This window comes from Pagrus major, chromosome 24, assembly GCF_040436345.1.
Source record: "Pagrus major chromosome 24, Pma_NU_1.0".
Classification (NCBI taxonomy): Eukaryota; Metazoa; Chordata; class Actinopteri; order Spariformes; family Sparidae; genus Pagrus; species Pagrus major.
Window position 1 is genome coordinate 16831579 of NC_133238.1, and position 20324 is coordinate 16851902.

Here is a 20324-nt window from a genome sequence, read left to right on the forward strand (position 1 = left end):
CATGAGAAACAAAACTGCACTACAGCTGCTGGACTGTAGCAGACAGTCAGCAGAGTTAAAGTCGATAAAAGATTAAAGGATCTACAGAAATCTGACTTCATCTACGTAACAAACCCAAAATATTTTCCTTGGTTGAGTGCACCGCCTCCTCTCATTTCACGCTGTAACACTTTTATCGTTTCTTTCTTAAAATCACAGTTTTGTGCAGAAATGTGTCGACTGTAATGTATCACATGAATTATGAAAGTTTGTATGTGAACACTTGTTCGAGCGGAGGACTCAGGAAGGTCCGGTCTGTCTCCACGACAGAACCGAAACACTAAAAACTAAACCGAAGGAGCTTTAAAACGCAGACAGATTGTTGTTGTTGTTTTTGAATCTGTCATACTTGAACAGTCGTGGTTCTGTGAAAAGTTTGTTTCGTTCCAGAAGTTTGGATGTTGTTTCTGTACGAACTGAACCAGGCAATCGACGTCTGCGATATCAACAATCCAGTCCGATTTTGTTCAAACTTAGTGCGACGTTTTTCTCCCTCAGGTCGGGATCAGTTCGTTCAGTTTGATTGAAATTATTTAAAAGAAAAGAAGCACAAACCTGAACTATTTGATGCAACAATTAGCAATAGAAGTGTGATGATTGTAAGACGAGAATCAGCAATATGGATTTGACTTTTCAGTTGACGTGAAGTGATCCCGACCTGCAGCTCCGCTCACTCAGCTGTCGTACATATGAAGTGACGTCTGTGTGCAGCTGCGACTGAAGTATTCTGAATGTAACGTGTTTGGTGTCGTTCTGTTTCTTCTTCATGTATATTTATGCTGCTTCGGCTCACGGCGGACGGTTTTCTGAGTGTCGCAGCACTTCAGATATTTATTCACAGATCAAACATTTAATAAAAGTGTAAAAATCAATCAGACGTCTGTGTTTTGTTGCTGTTGTTGAGAGTTTAACTGAGCAGGACTAAAGAAAACCATGGAGATGATTGCCCTTGACGACCAACCATTTTCCAAAGTAGAGGACCAAGGATTTCCCCAGTCGATGGAGCACATTGAGCTCCGCTACAGTCTTCCAAGTTGCCGCTACTTTTCCGACGAACCAGGTCACAGGTTCGATCCTCGGTTCCCTCTAAATCTTGAACTTGTAGCAGAATGAGTGAGAGAGCCACCATTGGTCCCATTGTTTAAGACTTGCTATCTTTCTTTGTTTTGGACTGATTGCAGGTGATTCAGATCATCTGTGTGCAGGTGAGGACACTGACTCCTGATTGAGGAGTGGAAGCAGCTCGGGGCGTTTCCCTCCCAGCCGATCATGGTGTGACGATGCCCTTTTGTGAAGGCTTAAAAGAGGTGGGGAATGACACTCAGGAGGCTCCACACTCATTCTGGATCTGTCCGTGACTCACTGAGAACCTCGGCCCATTAGATTACCAGCCAGAAACTCTGGTCTGTTTAGGCACCATCTTTTGTTCTTGGCTATGTTCATTCTTGAACCCCTTGAAACCCTACACACCTTCAGCTTTAACATTTTATTTCACTGGGGCTTGTATGAGCACATTTCACTTCGGTTATCCCCTGAAGAGGCATTTGTTTATTGGTTTATTGTCCCTGTAGCGGACATCGGGCATCCCCTCTAGATGTTTATATCTTTATGTAGGTCGGGCCGGCCTGTTAGCATTTTACCGCCAGTACCGCCACAAACTCCAACACCAAGAGAAAGGATCAGAATCTCAAAGAAACTTTGAAAAAGTGTTCCTGATCAAATAACTGAACGTTTTCGAGGGCTAGAAAGAGCTTCAAAGGAAGTGATTTCAATCCTTGCTCGAGTCGATGCATTTTAAAGTCAGTTGCCAAAAAGAAAAGGTGAAAACGTTCGAGAATTGCATTGTTGTACCTGCGACACCCGTTATAGAAAGAAAACAAAACTCATGAGGTCATGATGTAGTTTATTTGCTTGTAGCTGTGCTGCTGTTACATCACGTACGGAAACCAAAGCTAATGATACATTTTATTTAATGAAACACGAAAGGAAACCTAAATACCCACAAACACTTTGTGAAATTCATTTCTTTTTTTCCGACAAACATTAAATCAAACTGAATAACTTGTCCTATGTTTTCATAGTTTATCTGCAGAATCACATTCTTAATTGTCACCGAACTTAAAGGCTTATGATGGAGTTTAAAAGTTCACATTCAATAAAAAGAAATCTATGTACACGAAATAAAGTGACAGACGGTCTCAACTTGTTTTAAGCCCCATTCAGACTGGATTTGTTTTTTAAGGGCATCTTAGAAAACATGCTCACACTAGCAGGTATAACGACAGGGTAAAATAAAGGCATCAGGAGAGCGAAAACCTCCTGAAATGTGTCAAATTTGTTCCATTTTGGCATCAGAAACATGCCGAATCAACAATTAGCAGGTCCTGTTTCCAGCCTACTGACGCACGTACTGACAACTAACACTGGATTCTTTTGATCCTGAAGGAAACTTAAAAACCTGAAGCTTCTCAGGCGACTTCTGAAGCGTCAACATGTTTTCCATGTTTGGCTTTTTGCTGCGTAACGTGCGAGAGTGAATGTTCCTCTGTGATGTTAATCCGGTCCAACTGGGGCTTTATTATTTCTCCATTGTTCTGGTACTGACCTGTATCCAAACTCAAAAGGTTCTCAGATCCCATAATCGGAAAGGAAATACGAGTTTTAAGAGCGTATTACACGATCAACCGAGATCTTACGACCTCTAAAGAAACAAAGGCTCTGAAGGAAAAGTACAGTGTGAAGACGAGGATGGAAACTCTGTCGTCCTCAGTTTTGCTCCTCAAAGTCTGCACTCATCTGTGAAGGGAAAAGAAAAGGAGAACATTTAGTTTGTTTTTCTACGTTGTTTGGTATCTTAAAGTGATGGACGGGGTCATGCGTCAGGGTGTTGGGTTAGTGAGGGGGTGATGGTTTAACAGGGTTTCTGCAGGTTTTAACCAAGCGGCAACCTTCAGCGCTAACAATGAAGCTAACGCGGACATTACAACAACTTCTGGAGGAATATGGGGTTATTTATTCTGGTGAATTGTTGCTTTTTAAAATCCAGATTATTGGATTTTAACATTCTGTGGGAACCCTGTAGGTGCCATGATGCAAAAAAAAAAAAAAAAAAGCAAATTAATGGTGTAGATGGAGGGAAAACTACAACAGTTAGTACAGAGAAGCACAACAGATACTATCCAGTGTAGAGCAACAGTTTAAAGCTGCGTCTACCTGAATGTCAAACTCTCCAAATCCTGTTATCAGGTTGTTGGCCTGAAAGCAGAGCGAGAAGAAAACACGGAGACAGACAGACTTATTTTATCATTTATTTACTTCTCACGTCTGTTTCTGTGGATCTGACATCAGAGCGCGAGTCAGTTCAGTGCAGGACAGCAGTATTTAAAGCAGCACACAGCAGCAGTGTGTCAACTCACCACAGCGTCGATGTCTCTGGGACTGACGTACTTGGACAGAGCCTTGTAGTCGTCGGGAGACATCGGCATCATGTTGTCCTGCAGCCTGGACGGATGTCTGCAGCGACAGCACAGAAGAGCGTCCACATTAAATCTGTTCAATCGATAATACGTCGCGTTAATGATCATAAAATCAATGCTTACACTTCTGAGACCGATATGAGCTCCGTCTTCATGTAGCCCGTCCTCTCTGGGTTCTCCACGTCCATCGGCTCTTGAGCTGGAAGACGGTAAAAATAGTAGAAATGAATGTCTGTCGGTTGGAACGAGGAAGAATAAAGCAGCAGTTTCTGCACTACTATTAAAAAATACTACGTTCATGTGCAGTAACAGATCTACGACAGATCCAGCTCCACCTTTACCGAGGTCGTGTGACTTACTCTCTGTGGGTTTGGGGTAGTACTTCCCGAAGGCCTTGTCTTTTGGGATGTTGGGGTAGAGGAAGCGGAGCGGGTTCTCGGGGATGTTCTCGGCCGCCATCACCTTGTAGGTGCGGATGATGTCGGGCAGAGAGACGGCGGACAGCTCCTTCTTCGTGTACGGCTCCACCGAGTGGAAGACCGGCTTGTCTGCGTTCATAAAGAGACGTTAGAAACTCGAGGTGAAGACGCAGAAAGTCTCAGACAGTTTACAGTATTTTACTGTCAAGAACCTGTTGAATTTGATTTGTTTAAAGTCCCGTAGGAGCCACTCTGACGTTGCTTAATGTTTTCTTGGCTCACCGAAGACGTCGTGTTCGATCCAGGTGAAGGTGATGGCTCCCTCTCTGCTGCTCTCACTGAACCGGAGCAGGAAGGTACCGGGACACTTGTCGGTCAGCAGACCCTTCTCCCTCTCTTTACTGATGAAGCCCATGATGGAGCTGCACACGGACAGAAAACACTCACAAATCCACCCGGGACCTCGTACAAATGTCTGAAACGAAGAAAAGCTCGATGTGTCTCACCCGTCGTTCCAGAGGGAGAGCAGGTGTCTTTTAATCACGTCCAGGATTCCTTCGATCCAGAGCCAGAAGGGGAAAGCTTTCTCATTGGCACTCTGCTAAACGACAAGAAAAGGTGCTTAGTTTGGCAAAATGACCCTTTAAAGAAAACTAAAAGCACATTCAGATTGAGAGATCGGGCCTCAGAGGTGACCGGATCTTTATATCCCAGGCTGACTGCGGCTCACCTTGCAGAACTTGGTCCAGGGGATCTGTCCCTCTGGGTTCCTCTGAGCTTTGGCTCCTGCAGAGAAACATTCATGTTTACATCACACAGTGTCACAGTGTGAAGGTGAAGGTGAATTATTACGCTCTCTCTCCGTTGTGGTTCTTACCGAGCAGTTTGTCAGCCAGCATGTTGAGCTGCTCCGTGTTCAGGCCTCGCTGGGTGACGGAGGAGAACTGCCAACTGAGGACCTCGGACAGCTGAGACCACTTCGCCGCCGGAGGGGAGAGGAAGAACTTCAGGTTCTGAGGATGACGAGGAAACTTTATTAACAACAGCAAACTGGTACGCAGGTGAAACACTGATATTTCAAACAATACGTATCATCAATATCTCAATCGAGCTCACGAGCTCACCTTGGGCTCTGTGGTCAGCATGTTGTACCAGAGGATGGAGGCCCAGCCGCTGGGCAGCTGACACACGTTAGAGATGACCACCACAGGCAGAGACATGGCCTACAACAACAACAACAACATCATTTAAACAACTACATATAAATAACAACAACATAAACTCAACCCCAACCACATATAAACAAAAATGACCACAACAACAAAAACATGTAAAAAAAAAGACAACTGCAACAATATTTGAATGACAGCAACACAAACAACATCAAAACAACAAGAACACAACAACATTTAACAGCAATACATAAACACAAGCAACATATCAACAACAAAAATGACCACAACAAAAACATGTAACAAGAAAAACATACAAACAACAAATAAACAACAGACACACATAAACAACAACAACAAGTTTGTGTCTCACCTCCAGTTTGATGTCGAGTCCCGACTGGTTGAGCTGCAGCTCGGACTCGAAGCTGAGCGAGTGAAGCTCCTCGGTGACGATCAGAGGACCCTGAACGCACACAACAAACAACACACATAACACAAACACAACACACACAATCAGGTCAATAAAGTTTGTGTCGTGAGGTTTGGGAACTAAGATGAATATTTTGTCGAGACGCAGGGAACAAGATGACATCATCTACAAAGAAAAACAGCTTCTTCACACCTCGCTTAGTTAACGATGCTCATTTTGGCTCTTACCTCGTTTGTTCGGTTGCCGGCGACTTTCTGCTCTTTCAGTTGCTGCATGAAGAAAAAGAACGAGAAGTTAGAGAAACAGTTTTTACACACAAGTTTAAATCTCAGCCTAATAAAACAGGACCAGGAGCTAAAAACACTCACACATCAAACAACTCACCAGATGTCTGAACTCTGCTGCCAGGCTGCCGTTCGACTCCTCCATGTTCATGACTTTGGTGTTTGTTCCCAAAATGTTGAACTTACGAAACCTGACAATAAACACGTCGTCAGTGAGTCGATTTATCAGGAGACATTTACAATAATTTATTCAGTTCATTGACATTTTATGAGAATATAAGCGACTTGTATATATTAAAACTGTGTGTAAATGGTTTTGAGACTGACCCTTTCTTCTCTGTAACATCTCTGAGGAAGAAGAAGAAATACAGAGATTTATTTACCAACACGTTCAAACACGCTCAGGTATGAACAGTACAGAGCAGGAGATGTCAAACTAGATGTTTGAACGCTGCTTACTTATCAAACACAGCCTTGACTTTGAGCTGGTAGTTAAACTCCTGCAGCTTCACCAGAAACCTGAACGGAAACAAAAACGAGTTCAGTTCAAATGAAACAGGAAGTAACCGCTTTGTTTTTTCCTTCTGCAGCGCCATTTGGTTTCGTTTCGTTATTTCCTTTGTGGGACACTTTCAGCGTCTTTACATTTACTTTGGATGAAAAACACAAAAAAAAAACACATTAGTTCCTGCAGTTCTTACCGCAGTTTCACAGTGAACTGGACGCCTGTTTTCAGCACCAGGGGTCTCTGAGGGTGGGTGGGCATGCAGGGCTGCCTCTCAACAACCAGCGAGCTGCACAATACGCAACACACGCAACAAAACAAAAATTAGAACAGGCTGAGATCAAATTCCTAACTGATAATCAATAATAATGTGATCAGTAACTGGTCTTCCGTACTTGGAGAGGAGGTTCTTGAGGAGCTCAAGGGCCCGGGCCTCCAGGTGCGCCTTCTTCTGAGTGATGGGGTCGCTTTCGTAGGTGAACTTCTGCTCCAACTCCTGCAGCTTCTTCAGGTGCTGACGGACCTGCTGGAGAGACTCCGCTACTGCTGTGAACCTGCAGGACGAAGAGGAGGAGGATGAAAAGGAGGGAAGACGACATAGATGAAGAAATGAAGAAGATGTTTTTTGTTGTGTATTTGTGTTTAAAGGTCGTAGCTCGGACTCGGACCCTCTCACCAGTTCTGCAGCTGGTCCACGCAGGCGTTAGGCGGACCGCCGATACAGGCGATCTGCTGCCGCTGCTTCCACTCAGGCAGCTCCTCTGAGATCAGGTCGGACAGTAACGCCTGAGTGACGTTCAGGAGGTCGGTCAGCTGGATCACCACGTCCTGAAGAACAGATACAGAGACAGACTCAATAAGAAGAAAATAAATCTGAGAAAAAGTCAGAATTGTGGAAATCAGTCAGAAACACAAGAGTCAGAAAACACTTCTTTTTCTCGTTGGCCCTAATCCTGTTTCATCTCAGGTGTTGAGGGCCCATTTTGTCTGTGCAGTATCAGCTAGTCGCAGGTCGTCATGGTTTCAACACGTCGCGCTCTGCTCACCTGTCGTTTGGCTTTCAGATCAAAGCACATCCTCCCGACCATCATCTTCTCTTTCTCCAGCTCCTTTGGCGTCATGCCGTTCATTTCATTCTCTACAGAAACATGAAGAAATCAGCCTGCGTGCACTTCCATCTCAAACCCTGACTGATCAGACCGCCAGCCTCCACATTCTCCTCACCTCTGTTCTTCAGCGTGTTGACTTTGAAGTCGTACTCGTCCTGCACATCTTCCAGGTTCTTAATGTTCTGATCCGCTACCTGAATTAGAGGAAACAAGCAGACATTGGATCCTTTCGTGACATTTTAGCAGCGCGAGGTCAGAAGCTGTGAGTGTATAAGTCGTGCTACCTGGACTCGTTCTCTCAGCTCCTTCACTTTGTTGTCCAGCTTCTGTTTCTCCACCACCATGGCCGACACCGTCCCCTCTCCCTCCTGCTGCACACAGAACCAGCGCACTTTAATTCACTTGTGTCGAGTTTATAGGAAGCTGTTCGTGTCCAGGTCCATTTAAAGGTTCAGTGTGAAGGATTTGGAGTTTTACCTCGGCGCTCTTGGCGCTGGCCAGAATCTTCTGCTCCTCCTTCAGGTTCCTGGAGATGATCATGGCCATGTGGACCGGATCCTCCTGGAACCGATCCTGGAGAGACAACGACTCAACATTCAGAGTTGATCACCAGATTTAAAAGCACAACTTAACATCACACGAAGAGTAAAGTCTGCAGCCCGACCTGCAGGTTCCTCTTGATCTTGCGGATGTTGTGCTGCAGCAGGAAGTTGTTCTCCAGGGCGAAGCGGCTGTGTTGGTCGTCCAGCTGAGCCAGGAGGTCGTGGAAGCGAACGGTGGCCAGAGAGTCCTGAATCGCCACCGTGTCCCTGAGGAGGCAGAAGACACAGCACTGCTACTACAGATACAACCAACAGGGAAAAACATGTCTGACAAACAGTCTGAAAAACAAAAATATTCAAATGTTGATGATATAAAACACCGACAAGCAGTAAATCCTCATAGTGGAGAGGCTGCAACGAGAGCAAGCTTTCCCATTTTAATAACATGTCATATGGTTTTGAACTGTCTTTTAATAAAGTAAAACCAGAAAAATCAGGTAAAAAGGAAAATGTAAAAACAAAGATGCAGCACGCTGATTCAAAGTAACCTGGTCTTCTTACCAGTCGATGCTCTCGATCCACCTGCTCAGGTACTGCCGGATGTCCATGGGGAACGAGTCATCGTACAGCTGGTCCACCTGCTCCAGGTACTTACAGTCGAGCATCTGGAGCTGGCACCACTGCGCCATCTTCTGGAGAAAGAGAGCAGCTTCATGAGGGACTCAGCCTCTCCACCTCTTGATTTTTGAACACCAATATTGATAGTTTATCACCTAAAAAATCTGATCACGATCCTTTATTTGCTTTTCAAACATAAGGATCGCTTAAATCTGAAAAAATAAGGATTTTACTGTTTATAAATTAACCCAGTTTCTTGTTCAAATTACAACCAGCATCCAAATGTTGCTACTATTTAATATAGTTGTATTTTTGTCTCTCAGTGTTCCCACAACAATCACTTAATGCAAAAATAATGCAAAAAACTGGTGTTTCCCTACAGGTCAAAGGTCAGGCAGCTCTGGAAATTGATGAAATTCAATGTATCACTCAAGGGCACTTCTCTCTTTTTTCACTTCACCAACCCAGCTGCTTGTTTACAGAAATCTGAAGTGCTGACTCTGTAATTATTATGGGCTGCATCCTTCCTCCTGAACTCATACAAGTTATAAGATGCATTCAATGTCACCAGGAGAGTCAAACATCCGAGTCTGTAGAGCTGTGTGTTAAATATTTTACAAATAATTAATACAGATCCTTAACTACAACTCGTTCATGAAACTTCAGCATCAAACCTTATTTTTGATAATTAAAACTCAACATTATCATAATTATCATTGTCTCTATGAGCTGCAATGGTTAATGATGGAGTCCATAGGTTTCAGTTTCCCCGCTCCAGCGTCAGTTTCTAAATAGCCCACAACAGAAATCATCCCTGCACCCACACTGCTTCGCTAGTTGTGCAAACCAAACTCTGCCTGGAAATGTGACTTTTTAAGGAATTCTTCTTTATCGCCACAAATATATGCATCAAACAATGAAACTTATCATTTCATCTCAATGTTTATTGTTCACTGGTGAATTCGGCTTACGTGTTATTCATCTGTTGTTACAAATTAATTAAAATTAGGACAGGTAGGTATTTAAGTTATAAGATGCATTCACAGTCAGGACAGAAAAGTCAAACATCTGAGATTTTAGAGTTGTGTGTTTATCATGTTCATGCAATTTTGCAGGAATATCCGAAAAAAGAAGACAAATAATTAATGCAGACTCATCTTCAGCTACAAACACCTAAACTTTCTATTATTCAAACTCAACTTTATTGATATTGTTTTCACTGTAAGCTAGCAGGTGAAGTCCATAGGTTTCATTTTCCTCGCTCCAGCATCAGTCTTTAAATAGCCTACAAAAGAAAACATCCTTGAACCCACCTGTCTTTGCCACCTGTCACGAACCAAACTCCACCCAGAAATGTGACGTTTTCTAGGATTTCTTCATTATCGCCGTAAATATATGCATCAAACAACGAAACCTAACATTTCATCTAAATGTTTATTGTTCACTTGTGAATTCGGCTTATATATAATTCACCTGTTGTGACATATAAAGTACAAGTACGACATTTGGGACAGGTTGGTGTTAAATAACTAATGTTTCAGATTTCAGGTGCTGGGCGGAGATGGATGACGTAAACCACTATTAACAGTTTAATTTAGATTAATATAACTGCAGCTCGTTACAGCTCACACACAGGTGGAAGTGAGCGAAGTATCAGCAGATATTAGCGCTTTTCTAATAGTTTGTTTTCGTTTAACATTTCCCGACTAGCAAAGCCAAGTTCGGCAACTCACATCTGTACGTCAGTTTTTATGACAATATGAGAACAAATATCGTCTTTGGGCTACAGTTAGCCACTCCTTGAGGAAGTAAGTGTTTAAACTTACCTTTTATTTAGAGGAAATGTGTAAAATCTCTGACAGAAATGAAGTTTTATTTCGGGAAAGGTCCAAAATTGTGCAACGAGTGTGGCAGGAAGCTACCTCCGCTTGTTTCTGCTGCTGTAGTGTAGAGTAGCGCTGTGCGGAAACTGCGTCAGCCAACCACAGGCCAGGATGAGCGAGAAGCGCCCGCCCATTTGCTTGTGACAGCCAATCAGATGGCTGTAAACCGGCTGTTCTGTCAGTTAGCAGGCTCCCCCATAATAACAACTATAAACAGTGTGTTTTTCACGTTTTTCACGTAGTATGAGCAAAAAAATCCTGAATAAATCCGTGCTTTATTTTTTTTAATACACTCTGAGGTTGTCAAACTATCTGTTAAATATATATGCAATGATTAATAGCAAAATATGACAGATATTGAAGGAGGGAAGCCACTGAGCAGAAGAGCGTGAGGTGACCACGTGTTTTCAGAGAAACAGAAAGTAAGTCAAACTCCTCCAACTCTGAAACTAAAAGCTCGTCTATCACTCTGATCGCTTTCCATATCGATAAGTGCAACATCAGATAACACGATTTCCAGGAAATATGACTATTTTTCAATAGAAATTGTTGAATAATTTAAAAAAACACATTTTTCTGCATGTTTGGTCTCAATAAGAAATCATAAACAATAACTCTTATCATTATTATATCCTATATATGTGTGTATGGTGACTCTCAATGAATAAAGACGATAAATCTGATAAGTTTTCAAAATGAAGATGAATAATAAGCTTGAAAATGCTTCAAAAATGTACATTTTTATGCCTTTTTTTTAGCAAATAAGACAATCTGAACAATTTAAGAGGTGAAAAGCTCCCAGAAGTGGCTTTATTTTGTAGGATAACAAAGCATATAACTGGTTTAGAGATTATACAACTGGTAGAGAAAATATGAATATTTTGTTCAGCAGCACAACAAATGCATCCAAGCCTGTTAGTTCACTCACAAAGCACGATACAAATATGTTATTTATACAAATATTTGAGTCTGAATCAAATCTTTTCCTCACATACGTCAATGCTTTACAGTATTTCTCAAAATGGAGACATTTATAGAACATCTAGTGCACAAAACACCACAAATATCTAAAGCACACAGTTAACAACGTTCACCCTCTTTTAAAGATCATCTTCATACTACTTCAATTTGGAAACAGTGCACGTTGGCGCCACCTGGTGGCAGAAATACATATATATTTTTGAATATATATTTTGAAGGATGTTTGGGTTTGACACTTTGCAACTTGTGTGTGAAGTCAGGGAGCATAAAAACATCCTTGAAATATGTTTGCGATCACAGCGAACAATGTGACACCAACAGTGTGTCTTTATTCATTAAAATGTGATGTGAAATGTTTCTGCAAACCTCAGGGAACGTATCATAGACTACATAGGTCACATTACGTGTTTTACTACCTGATTTTCAAGCCTCCGTTTCAGCATTTTGTACATGTCAGTGGATAGTTTTATTGTGGAAGCCGACATTTCAACATTCGTAAACATGACACCGCAGGACATTTTTTTAAGGTGACCTCGGCACATTTTTCCAGCCGTGTTTGTGGCGACAAAACCGGGTGTTTTAAGACAAAACATGATGATTTCCTCACCCTTACCAAGTGGTTTTTGTGCCTAAACCCAACCAGAGCATAAATACAGAGTTGTGACGAGAGCAAATTTGAAAAGAAAATGAAAAGAAAAAGAAATATGAAGCAGGTAAATGCTTTAAAATCAAACTTTTGGTACTTTCAAAGACACAAATGACATTTTGACGTGATTGTAAACATGTAGCTCACTGATGCAATGCTTCTCAGCAACCAACATCAGGTTTTCAGTTGTCAGATTGTCCCTCAACGCACCATCCCATCAACCGTGATATTTTATGAGATGTTATCATTTCGATAAAATCTTACACTGTTGCACAATGTTGTAAAAAGAACCTGATATTCAGCATTTCTCTAATTTTTCTACATGTCGCAGAGTATAAAGTAAAATATTTGCCTCCAAAACGTTGTGGAGTGGAAGTATAAAGTAGCAGAAAATAGAAATACTCAAAGTACAAATACTTAAATACAGTACTTGAGTAAATGTACTTAGTTACATTCCATGACTGCCGTTGCAACTCTAGTTGTATGTGCACATACATAACAATCAAGTCACTCTTGTCTATCTTGACTTAAATAGCAACGAACTCTGCAAAATCTCATAAAAAATGCTAAATAAAACAAAATCCACTTCTTTCATCATCCGTCTTTAAAAGTACTCATCTTTAAAATCAGAATGTATCAACCTTCACCTGTTGCTTATTAGTTTTATTGAGATTTAAACTCTCATGAAGTGGAATAATCCAGCTTTTTCTTTGTCATCTCCTGTATGTGAAGGAAACCTCTGCAGAAATGAACATAAAGAAACAATAAGAAGAGGATAAAACCGCTCAGTGATCCGACACTGGTTCACAGGAAACAGGACAGGACATTTTGTTCGCTGCAGAATCACAAACCTGTGTCACTGTGGACTCTCTGTTCCAGCAGCAGAACAAAGCGTTTTGGGTCAGAAACCCCCGTGAAGCACAACAACAGTCAGGACATCTGCACTCGGCTTCAAATCGAGATCAAACCTCCCTCTGAGATCAGTGTTCCTGCCCTCACGTTGGACCCAAAACTCCCCACACTGTTTTTACCCATCAGTGATGAAGAGATTCAAAGTATTATTGCTTCCAAACTGCTTGAAATTATTAGGTTTTTTTTGCTGTGTGCTAAGGAAAGCATTGAATTCCCTTAAGCTGTAGTTCTTTTAATGTCCACTAGAGGCTGTTCCACTCTGAGTATAACAGGAAAACCAGGAAATCTTTATTTTTAAAGTGACCGTTCAACCCCAAAATCAAAAAAATACATACGTCTCCATCCAGATTGTTTTGGTTTTGGAGATTTCGGCCCTTTCTGTCCGATATAACAGCACTAGATGGCACTCGGCTTGTGGTGCTCAACCCGCCAAAAAGATACGATTCAACAGCAGTGTCTCTTTCCAGAAATTATGACGCTCTTGTTTTTGCTGACCTCCAGTGGTTTAACTTCCCATCCTGCTGCAGTGACCTGAGGTTGGGTGGGAGCACTTTGACCTGACTTTGGAGACGGTCCATCTCAGGTGCAGCGCTGCTCAACCCGGCGCTGTATAACTGGTAATTGTAAAGCCCCAATATCTGACCTATGGAGAGCACCAGCGACAGGCGCACTGGACCTTCATTGTCACGTGAGTACAGTAGTGAAACTGTCGCAGTTCTAGGTTTAGGCACCAAAACTACTTGGTTACATTTGGAAAATTGTTTGCAAATTAAAACAAGTTAAGGTTGATTTTTAGTTTCACACGAGACGGGAACAGTGGTCTCTGGTGAAAGACTGTGGCACCTGATTGACCCGACTTCCTCCTTTGCTGCCGTAATAATTACTCCGAGCACTAGAGGTCGCCACCTAACGATAAACATAATAATGGGTCGCAATAACCTGCTTTCATGGGCTGTTTTTCAGGTGAGGAGGGCCACTTTGAGGGCAGTTAAATACTGCTTTTCACACTGGTGTCAAGTTATTCTTTATCCTGTAAATGTGTACCGCATGGAAGCCTCAAAACAGGAAGAAGAAAACATGCAAAATGCCAGAGAAGAAGACAGAAGAAGAGGCAAAACATAAGAAAACAGCTCTGAAAGTCTTTCTTAACAAGACAAATGCATTCAACCTTTTGGCCTCAAGGATAAGATAACTTGAGTACAAGAAAACCTGACAAACTGATCGACACACAACACAAATTACACATTAACATCACAACACACCTGCAACAACGTCCTTAAAAAAAGATCTTTCTCTCTCACATCACTGTGATGCTCTTGAGAACAGATCACAGCGAGGAGTTTGCAAACAAGCTTCGGGAGAGTCATAAGGTTCATGTTTTTCAAAATAAGGGCGCACATGGAAGACGTCCTGCAGTGTTTGTTCTGGTTCAAGGCTCAAATCAGGACACGTTTTCATAAGACAGGAGGACAGGAAGCAGCAGGAGTCTGTCCATCTATCTGTCGAATACACAGTATGCCTCCATATTTTCATATCTAGGTTTTTATTTTTTGAGAATGAAAACCTCTCATGATATACTTGATATACTACATTGAGAACATCACATTTTGCACAACATAATTAACTGAACATGTTGATGCTTGAGGAAGTTTAGTATATTGTGAAGAGAAACTGCGGTGACAAAACTTTCTGCCACTGTTCTTCTTTGTTTACAGTCTTCTGCAAACTTTACTTCCACCTTAGAAGGAGGGCAGGATACGTGGGGTAGCCATCGTAAACGTAAAATAGTAGTGACACAAGCTTTAAAGGTGGAATTTATTAGAAAATGGCCAGAATTCAATGTTTGCTCCAAAACTATAAGGGGCAGCATAACCGCTAACTTCTGCTGTAGCTATCTTTGGCTTTAGTGACTAGCTGCTGTTAGCAAGAAGCTCAGTTAGCCATGGAGTTAAGGTCACCAGGGCTCAGCCGTCTCCCAGTGAACGTGGCCTGACACCAAACTTGGACTGAACACAGCCCCCCTAGACCGCCAGAGGACATTATAAAGACAGTGGCTAAAGGAAGGAGGCGATTTACAGCGGCTCTGACCAGGATTATGACTCCAGGGACGAGAAGACAAGATAGGCTCCCAGCTGAAAGTAACAAGGCTAATAGAAGACTATCACCGCTTGATTTACAAAGTGGTATTTTACACGGAACCAGCTGGGGCTAGCTGGTTAGCATGCTAACTTCACTGTTGTTTCTTAACATTCTGTTCATTATCTTTATTATTTGATGAATTTGAATTTGTTGATTTTGTTTTAAACTAAAATTCTGGCCATGTCTTAGAAATTGCTCCTGTAAAAGTTAAATAAAAATACTTTTGAACTTGGGAACGGTTACATAAATATATCCAATCAAATTTGAGTAGGGTGACCTATAAAACCACATGTTACCATTAGTTTGTTAGCTTTAGTAGCTAGCAGAGTTTGTGTGTTTTGATGGATATGTTACATTTTCAAAGAATGTCTAGTTTATTATTCTAACCCTCATCCTCCTGATCTAGCAATCTGGATGCTTGGTCTTTTTAGTTAGCATTTGTTTTTTGTATTTGAATAAAAGCACAAAGTATGAAAGTTAAAAACAACTTTAGGAGTCCTGTCCTTAAGAATACTCCTTGTATCTTTCTCTTTGTTGAAAACAAAGCTTCTATGGTCGGGTTTCCTCAGGAGCAGCCGCAGTGGTCCACCACCATGGACGGGATCTTCCCGTAGATGATCTGCTCCTTGCGGTTGAAGTAGAGCATATTGATGGGCGACATCTTGGTGGGCGTGCAGCAGGGCCCTGCGGTGCCTCGTGGGTTGGCCTTGTTCACCAGGTGTGCATGTGGGTACTGCTGCAGGTGCATGAATTCACACTCCCCCGAGCAATAGTTGGCCCGGTAGCGCTTGGGCGCGATGATCCAGTCCCAGCCGAACTCCTCGAAGTCGACGGTGAGCGGGTAGCGGCAGCAGCGGGTCTCTGCAGACTCCTCGTCACAGTTGAGGCCCGAGTCTCGGCGAGATCTCTTGGGGCTGTCGAGGATCTTCACTTCAATGAACGGTTGCTGGAAAGGAAATTAAAATGTTGAAAATGACTGACAACTTTTCTGACATGACAATGCAGGGTTTCTTCCTTCCATTGCAAGTTTCTAATTGCAGCTTTAAACTAGAATGGTACTCAGTGGAGTGCACACCTCCACCAAGGCCCAACAGTACCCTTTGATTCAATCAAGCCTATTCCAATATCAAATTGACCATATTAAAATCCACTAGATCTAGATTTTGGGATCCGCATGAAATTGTACTCACTCATAGATACCAGCCACCAAAATAAGCCTGATTTTTTCCCATTAAGATCCAGGTATAATTCCCTGAGGACGAAAATGTGGAAAAACGCCATATCTTGCAATGTTAGAGACAGTGAGAAAAAATTCTTGGAGTCCGTCCCTTTATCTGAATCCGCACCAAAAGCTAATAGGGTCTATTCACACAACCAACCAACCAAGCAACCATCCAACCAAGCAACCAAGCAACCATCCAACCAAGCAACCAAGCAACCATCCAACCAACCAACCACCGAATCAACCATCCATCCAGCCAACCAACTAACCGAACAACAAACCAACCAACCAAACACCAAATCATCCATCCATCCAGAACAAGGCCCTACGTGGAAGTAAAAAATGCAACGCCCCCATGAGGCCACTTCTTGTAGTGCCAGAACAAAGCATTAAAAATGGACCATCGGTAAACGTCCAGAGTTATGTGTTAATATTTGGATTGCACTCACCAATCCTTCCTCTCCCGGCTCTGCTGAGGTAACAGCCAGATCTTCTCCTTTGGAATCAAAGGCGTTAATCTCGATGCCATAGTTGGTCTCTGGTTGACGCAGCCAAGCCTGCAGCAGAGACTTGATGTCGATGCTCTGCCAGGAGCCAGCGCCAGCGTCGGTGTCGATCTTCAGGGAGCGGACTCTGACTCGGGTGTTGTTTCCCTCCTTCCCAGGTTTGAGGCGGGAGATCTGCAGGAAGACGGTGGTGACCATGTCGGCCGGCCGCAGGTGGACCCACAGCTGAGCGCGCAGGATGTTTTTGGGCTGGATCTTCGGACTGAGGCTGAAGAGACAACATGAAGACAACTCATCCTGGGCGATCGGATTGTCTGGAGGAAAAAAAACATTAAAATGTTAAATTAACAGATTGAACATTGGCTTTTGTGCGTTTAGCCAGTCTAGAAGCGGGGATAGCAAATATACACCTACATCACAGGAACAGACAAATACATTTTAAACACAAAGAAAGTAATATCTTCATTTATAACATTTGTTGAATTAACAAGTAGGCCCAAAGTTTTACGAATTTGTAGAAGATAGCGTTTCACAGGGTTTGTACAGTTTCTCCTAACGCAACAAGTCTCAAAATTGAGTGTTTTTTAAAGGAAATCTGGTGACTTTCTCCACAGTCGACAAAGAAGTAGGCTATATTGGTTACATTTCATTGTATTTGTAAAATATAACATGTTTACCACCAATATGTTATTTTCTGACTGTTTTACAAGGAAAGAAACAACTTTATGTTTTGCATTTAATGCTGCATTTACAAGAAGCCACCAATGATTTAGAATTAGCTGTAGCCGTTTCACAAAGTCTCAAAATTGCACGATTTGTCAAGGGAGTCTGGTGATATTGTGGTTACTAGTTAAATGGTTGGATCAGTTGAAACAGTGTGTTCAAGTTTTTCAAGAGCAGAATATCTCAAAACTTTTGAACATTAGCATGAAAATGGCTGTAAATATTGATGATCCCCAGAGGATGAACCCTATTTATTTTTTTGACCCTTTGACCTTTCACCCTCTTGCAACCATTAGCACAAAATGTACCTTTGATCAACGCTTCATTGCATCTTATCTTCAAAACAATGACCTTAAAATTTTATGCCAGTATTTATTGACCCCATCACTTCTTTTCTAGCGCCACCATCTGGCCTGAGTCTGATTTCTTTTATTCACTCAACTGGCAGATAACTCTTCAGATTGTGTGACTTTAATTTAGACGTACATAGTCAGCAGTGTGCAAAAGGTGGCATGAAAGTTAAGCATTTCTTGGTATTTAACCCGAGTGAAAATATTATATATGTCTCTCCAAACACTACATTATAGATTCTAAGTACTAACATCTCCAAAAATCAAAATGCGGATATTATTTTAGGATTAAAGTCCAACATTTCACTTTGAAAGGTGTTTTTTTTCTTTGTTCAGCGGGATAAAAATAATCACGTAGGTCGAACATTTTCATTTGCAACCAAAATGACCATTACCCATAGCTTTTACGCACGGATCAAACGCTTCTGTTTTTACGCACAACATTCAGAAAAGGTGCAGCGCAAAAAAGAAGAAACAAACCCTTTGAGTTTTTTGGTTTGATTTAAAAAAAATGTCTCCTTTATTCTGCTGCCTGGAAAACGAACTTTACGCACAAGTTTTACGCACGGATCAAACGCTTCTCATTTTACGCATGAGGTTCAGAAAAGGAGCAGAGCGAAAAGAAGACAGAACACGCGGAGGACTTTTGGTTTGGTTTAGTTTAGTTACGCTTGGTGGCCATGGTGATGATGGTCTCCGTCGTGGCGTGATCCTCGTCCTCCACCCGCGGGTCGTACTGGTCCAGGAGCTGCGTCAGAGGTGGCGCTTTGGGCAGCAGCTGTCGGATCATGTCCCGGCTGATGTTGGGAGCCTGCTCGAGCCGCAGGATGCTGAGGATCTGGGACTTGATGCTGTGGAGCCTCATCTGCTTGCTGTGCTCCCGGAAGTCGCAGGCCGAGCACTGCTCTCCGCTCTCCGCCAGCAGCTTGGAGGTCTGGTTCATCTCCATGGAGAAGCCCGCGGAGAGGAGGACGGTCAGGCCGAGGAAGACGAGCATCCTGGAGAGAAGAAGAGGTCAGTGCAGTGACGCTGTCTGATATGAGTCTGTCCCCGGGCCTCGGGACTTTATGATTGGCTGCTCGGGGGATCTTTTCTTTTTTTAATCAGAGGGGAAATTTAAAGAGGAAGAGGGATTTTATGATTAATACTTTGTTGATTCCTGTGATGGGTCTTAATTTTAGGTTAAATGTTCCTTTTTTAACATCATAGACAAAAGACCCTAAACCTTTATTTTGTTTTGGTTTTATAATGAAAGTTTTAAGCAGCTGCTTCATCTTCATGATGTTCATTTTGTTCTTTTTTCAAGAAATAGACCGAACAAGAAAAAGAAATTCAGCTCTAACTGTGTGAGAAAGTATAATTATATAGTATAGTATAATTGTCTTTAACTGTTTAAAACAAGTCTCCAGCTACTTCAGTTGTTTAGATGAAATACTGACTCCATAAATCCACTTACAAATACTTGAAAAAAGAGACCCTCCTTACATGTGCAGAACTTGCCTTAGAAACTTCACATTTTTAAGTTTTCTTCAGTATTAAAGTAATCTGGTGACAGTTGTGTGTATATCCACAGGCACACTGCAAACAGGAACTTGTAATAACTAATTCGGCAAAGTTTAATTGATGTTTTGATTGATTTTTTTGTTTTATTGTTATTTTTTACATTTTAAAACAAGTCTCATCTACTTCAGTATGTCTACTTCAGTCCAGAAATGTTTCATGGTTTACGAAACTTCACCTGACTTTTCCATCAGCACGGAGCTGAATAGAAAATGACTGAATTCATATTTTTGGTTGAACTTACCCTTTAATACCCGACAGTAGCACTGGGTAGATAAAGGTGAGGATCATCTTAAACAGAAAAATAAGAACATGAACAAAAAGGAAAAAAAGAAGAGCGTTAACCCCCTGACAATAATTCATGGAGCACTTAAATCAAATCACACATAAAAAGAAAATATATACGAACAAAGTGACAGAAAACAGTGTGAAATAAGGTCAAAGACATTTTTCAAAGCATGTTTTTGCTTCTTCTGGTGCTTCTCCTCTGCTCTCCTGTCCTTTAGCTCTCTCTTGTGGAGAGTCTCATGTCCTGCACTCTCAGTCTGACAGCTCTGACACTTTCCTCTCATCCAGCCCTGAACTGATCTTATAACAATGCACCATTTACTGTACAAGGTCAAGAAGTCTACATCTAAGTCTTTTATATTCAAGATAATCAATATACATGAAAATAGACTGGAGGTCAAAGTTCACACTCTGGGGATATTGTCTTTATGTATAACGTTTGCTGAATTAACAAGTAGGCCCAAATAGTTAAGAATCTGTTGCAGACAGTATTTTACAAAGTTTATACAGTTTCTCCTTC

The 20324-nt window shown here is 41.9% G+C and overlaps 2 protein-coding genes across 12 annotated transcripts; both read right to left on the minus strand.

Annotated features, from left to right (window-relative positions):
- Positions 1-1925: 1925 nt before the first annotated feature.
- Positions 1926-10565, minus strand: stat1a (signal transducer and activator of transcription 1a). Of its 11 annotated transcripts, none has more exons than XM_073462234.1 (25): positions 10421-10565; positions 8538-8668; positions 8099-8243; positions 7912-8007; positions 7719-7805; positions 7550-7628; positions 7372-7463; positions 7002-7153; positions 6721-6879; positions 6522-6614; positions 6280-6339; positions 6148-6168; positions 5921-6011; positions 5764-5805; positions 5480-5569; positions 5059-5157; positions 4812-4947; positions 4665-4720; positions 4441-4532; positions 4217-4356; positions 3875-4063; positions 3639-3714; positions 3456-3552; positions 3253-3294; positions 1926-2835 (listed from the first exon to the last, which is right to left on the minus strand). In XM_073462234.1, exons 2-25 carry the CDS (start codon positions 8663-8665, stop codon positions 2806-2808), a joined length of 2292 nt encoding a protein of 763 aa, XP_073318335.1. In that variant the 5' UTR covers positions 8666-8668; positions 10421-10565; the 3' UTR covers positions 1926-2805. The 11 variants fall into 11 exon arrangements, with proteins under 11 accessions (XP_073318335.1, XP_073318333.1, XP_073318336.1 ...); XM_073462232.1 differs by having other exon boundaries at positions 4441-4535; XM_073462235.1 differs by having other exon boundaries at positions 8538-8665; positions 10421-10543.
- Positions 10566-15720: 5155 nt separating this feature from the next.
- On the minus strand, positions 15721-18958 carry LOC140992053 (growth/differentiation factor 8-like). Its single transcript, XM_073462280.1, has 3 exons — positions 18626-18958; positions 16827-17197; positions 15721-16101 (listed from the first exon to the last, which is right to left on the minus strand). The coding sequence occupies exons 1-3, from the start codon at positions 18951-18953 to the stop codon at positions 15721-15723; spliced, it is 1080 nt and encodes a 359-aa protein (XP_073318381.1). The 5' UTR covers positions 18954-18958.
- Between the last annotated feature and the right edge of the window lie 1366 nt (positions 18959-20324).

What these genes read in the sequence shown, in the direction of transcription:
- stat1a (XM_073462232.1), bottom strand. Translation starts at nt 8,665, where the DNA reads ATGGCGCAGTGGTGCCAGCTCCAGATGCTCGACTGTAAGTACCTGGAG. An exon ending in AGCTGAGAGAACGAGTCCAG is followed by an intron (nt 7,629 to 7,718) that starts GTAGCACGACTT and finishes CCTCTAATTCAG; the next exon opens with GTAGCGGATCAGAACATTAA. An exon ending in CCAGAGACATCGACGCTGTG is followed by an intron (nt 3,295 to 3,455) that starts GTGAGTTGACAC and finishes CTCTGCTTTCAG; the next exon opens with GCCAACAACCTGATAACAGG.
- LOC140992053 (XM_073462280.1), bottom strand. Translation starts at nt 18,953, where the DNA reads ATGCTCGTCTTCCTCGGCCTGACCGTCCTCCTCTCCGCGGGCTTCTCC. An exon ending in CATCACCATGGCCACCAAGC is followed by an intron (nt 17,198 to 18,625) that starts GTAACTAAACTA and finishes TTTTTCCTCCAG; the next exon opens with ACAATCCGATCGCCCAGGAT. An exon ending in AGCCGGGAGAGGAAGGATTG is followed by an intron (nt 16,102 to 16,826) that starts GTGAGTGCAATC and finishes TTTCCTTTCCAG; the next exon opens with CAACCGTTCATTGAAGTGAA.